The sequence below is a fragment of the Bipolaris victoriae genome (assembly GCF_000527765.1).
Source record: "Bipolaris victoriae FI3 unplaced genomic scaffold scaffold_434, whole genome shotgun sequence".
Lineage (NCBI taxonomy): Eukaryota > Fungi > Ascomycota > Dothideomycetes > Pleosporales > Pleosporaceae > Bipolaris > Bipolaris victoriae.
In genome coordinates this window covers 1-2,009 of record NW_014574958.1, presented here as the reverse complement: position 1 = coordinate 2,009, position 2,009 = coordinate 1, and the positions used below count along the sequence as shown (strand labels likewise).

General features: G+C 29.7%; 2 protein-coding genes across 2 annotated transcripts; both read right to left on the bottom strand.

Moving 5' to 3' along the window:
- Positions 1 to 51: 51 nt before the first annotated feature.
- COCVIDRAFT_46799 (hypothetical protein) lies at positions 52 to 219 on the bottom strand (the record flags this gene model as incomplete). Its single annotated transcript, XM_014694494.1, has 1 exon — positions 52 to 219. A coding segment is annotated over one exon (168 nt), but the record flags the coding sequence as incomplete, so codon positions are not given.
- A 191-nt stretch (positions 220 to 410) lies between these two features.
- Positions 411 to 1,331, bottom strand: COCVIDRAFT_43288 (hypothetical protein; the record flags this gene model as incomplete). Its single annotated transcript, XM_014694493.1, has 2 exons — positions 411 to 718; positions 905 to 1,331. 2 exons carry the CDS (start codon positions 1,329 to 1,331, stop codon positions 411 to 413), a joined length of 735 nt encoding a protein of 244 aa, XP_014549979.1.
- Between the last annotated feature and the right edge of the window lie 678 nt (positions 1,332 to 2,009).

Below are 2,009 nucleotides of genomic sequence, written 5' to 3'. Positions count from 1 at the left end.
TTTTTTTTTATGTTGAGGTATTAAATTAGAAAATTCATTAAATTCATAAGTTATATCACGTGTAGCCTCTGAGGATCCATCGTCATCTGACGACGTTTCCTGCTGATTAACCCCTTTTAGAATAGAAAAACCTCTTCTAAAACACAAGATTTTCTTATTTATCTTATCTAAGGGTAAACTTAAAATATAAATAAACTTGATGTAAGGTGATCCCAGCAAACAGTGATATCATAATTGATTAACTCACGTTAATCAACGGCTATGTTTAACCATAGTGGCAGCGTGTATTAATGCCGAAACGGGTGTAGGCAAAACGGTTGATTTATGCTATATGTAGATCAATGTCTACACTAATACGGCACAAATACTCAACAACTCACGTTATTGTTCGGACTATATCATCAATTACATTATTTGTTTATGAATTTAATTTTATCTTTTATGATTTCTATACCTGATTCAGTTAAATGTTTTTTATCTTTAACCAGATGATATACTTTTAACCATCTCAAGTATGAAACATGTTTTTTAGTTTTAAGAGGATAATTGTGTAAATAATTTAATATTTTATTAAGTTTACCAAAATTAACTACAGTATTATAACCATCATAGCTTTTTATATGTGTTACATAACCATCTATTAGGTTAGCAAGGAGTTTACTAAATTCCACATCATCTTTTTGAGAGATTACGTATCTTACAGTAACTATATGTTTACCTGTTTTACTTAAATAGGCAGAACTAGTGAAACATCCTTCTGCATCTGTAAATCCAGATAATCATGCATTACATAGATTTACTTTTTCATTTGATTCTATATGTATAATATTCGTTTTATATTTTAAATTAAAAGCTTCTAATCATGATTTAAACTGAGATTTTTTATTTTTAGTTATTAAGTTACCATTGAATATATTTATTATTTTTAAAAGATTATCTTTATCTCTAACTCTATACTGATGAGTTTTGTTTAATTTGCTTTGTACTGTTACGGATCCAAAGCCTAATTCTTTTTTAATGTAGAATAGTACTTGTGCATCTACGCTAGATTGTGTTACTTTAAACACTAAATAACCTCTTTTGTCTATACTAAATCCTCCATCTCCTTCAGCAAATCCTATTAACCATCCTTCAAAAATTTTTTTATAATCTAATGTAATTGCTTCACGTGTAGTCTCTGAAGAGCCCAAATTATTCATGTGGTTTCCTGCGGATTGTCCCTCATTCTGGATTTTTCCGAAGCTTACAAAGTAAACAGTGGACCATAATATAAAAACGGGATGTTCCCGCATATAGTGAAGTTTAAGGAAGGCCCTATTCAAACCCTCCATCGCCATAGGTAGTCATACGTGAAGTCCTATTTGAGAACTTTTAGCCATAGCTCCAATTAATAAACATATACCTACAATAGTAACAACATTTTCATTCATGTATGGAGCTAATGAGAATACAGTTGCATAATCTAAATTCAATTTACTTATAGCCTTTCAGCTATAATTGGACTGTATCTTCACCCTATATATTGATCTTTAGTTTCTTAAAAAAACAAAAAGGGTGTATAACGCGCAGTCTCTGAGGATCCTCGATATATACTATGTATATATTTAATGTTTCCTGCTGATTGTCCATTTTCACTTATTAAACAATAAGATCTATTCATTTTAATGTTTATGGTCTGTGTACGCATCTAAAAAGGATGTTTTCACAATATCCTATAAAATGACTTTAGGAGTTTCCAGCGATACAGTTATATAATAAGGGTAATATCACTACTGCCCACGGCAATTTATTTAAAATGTAAAGAATCTAAATGTGAAAAATTAAATTGTTTCCTTTTACTATTAAAATTATTTTTTATAATTTTTATCTTATCCAACTTCTCTTTAGTTAGACCTCCTTTATTAAGATCTTGAACCGTACATCAGTCTTTATATGCTAGATACTTAGAAGAACGTAGTGGGAAGTTATCGAAATATTTACGAACAATTTCATGACTTCTGGAGTTATGA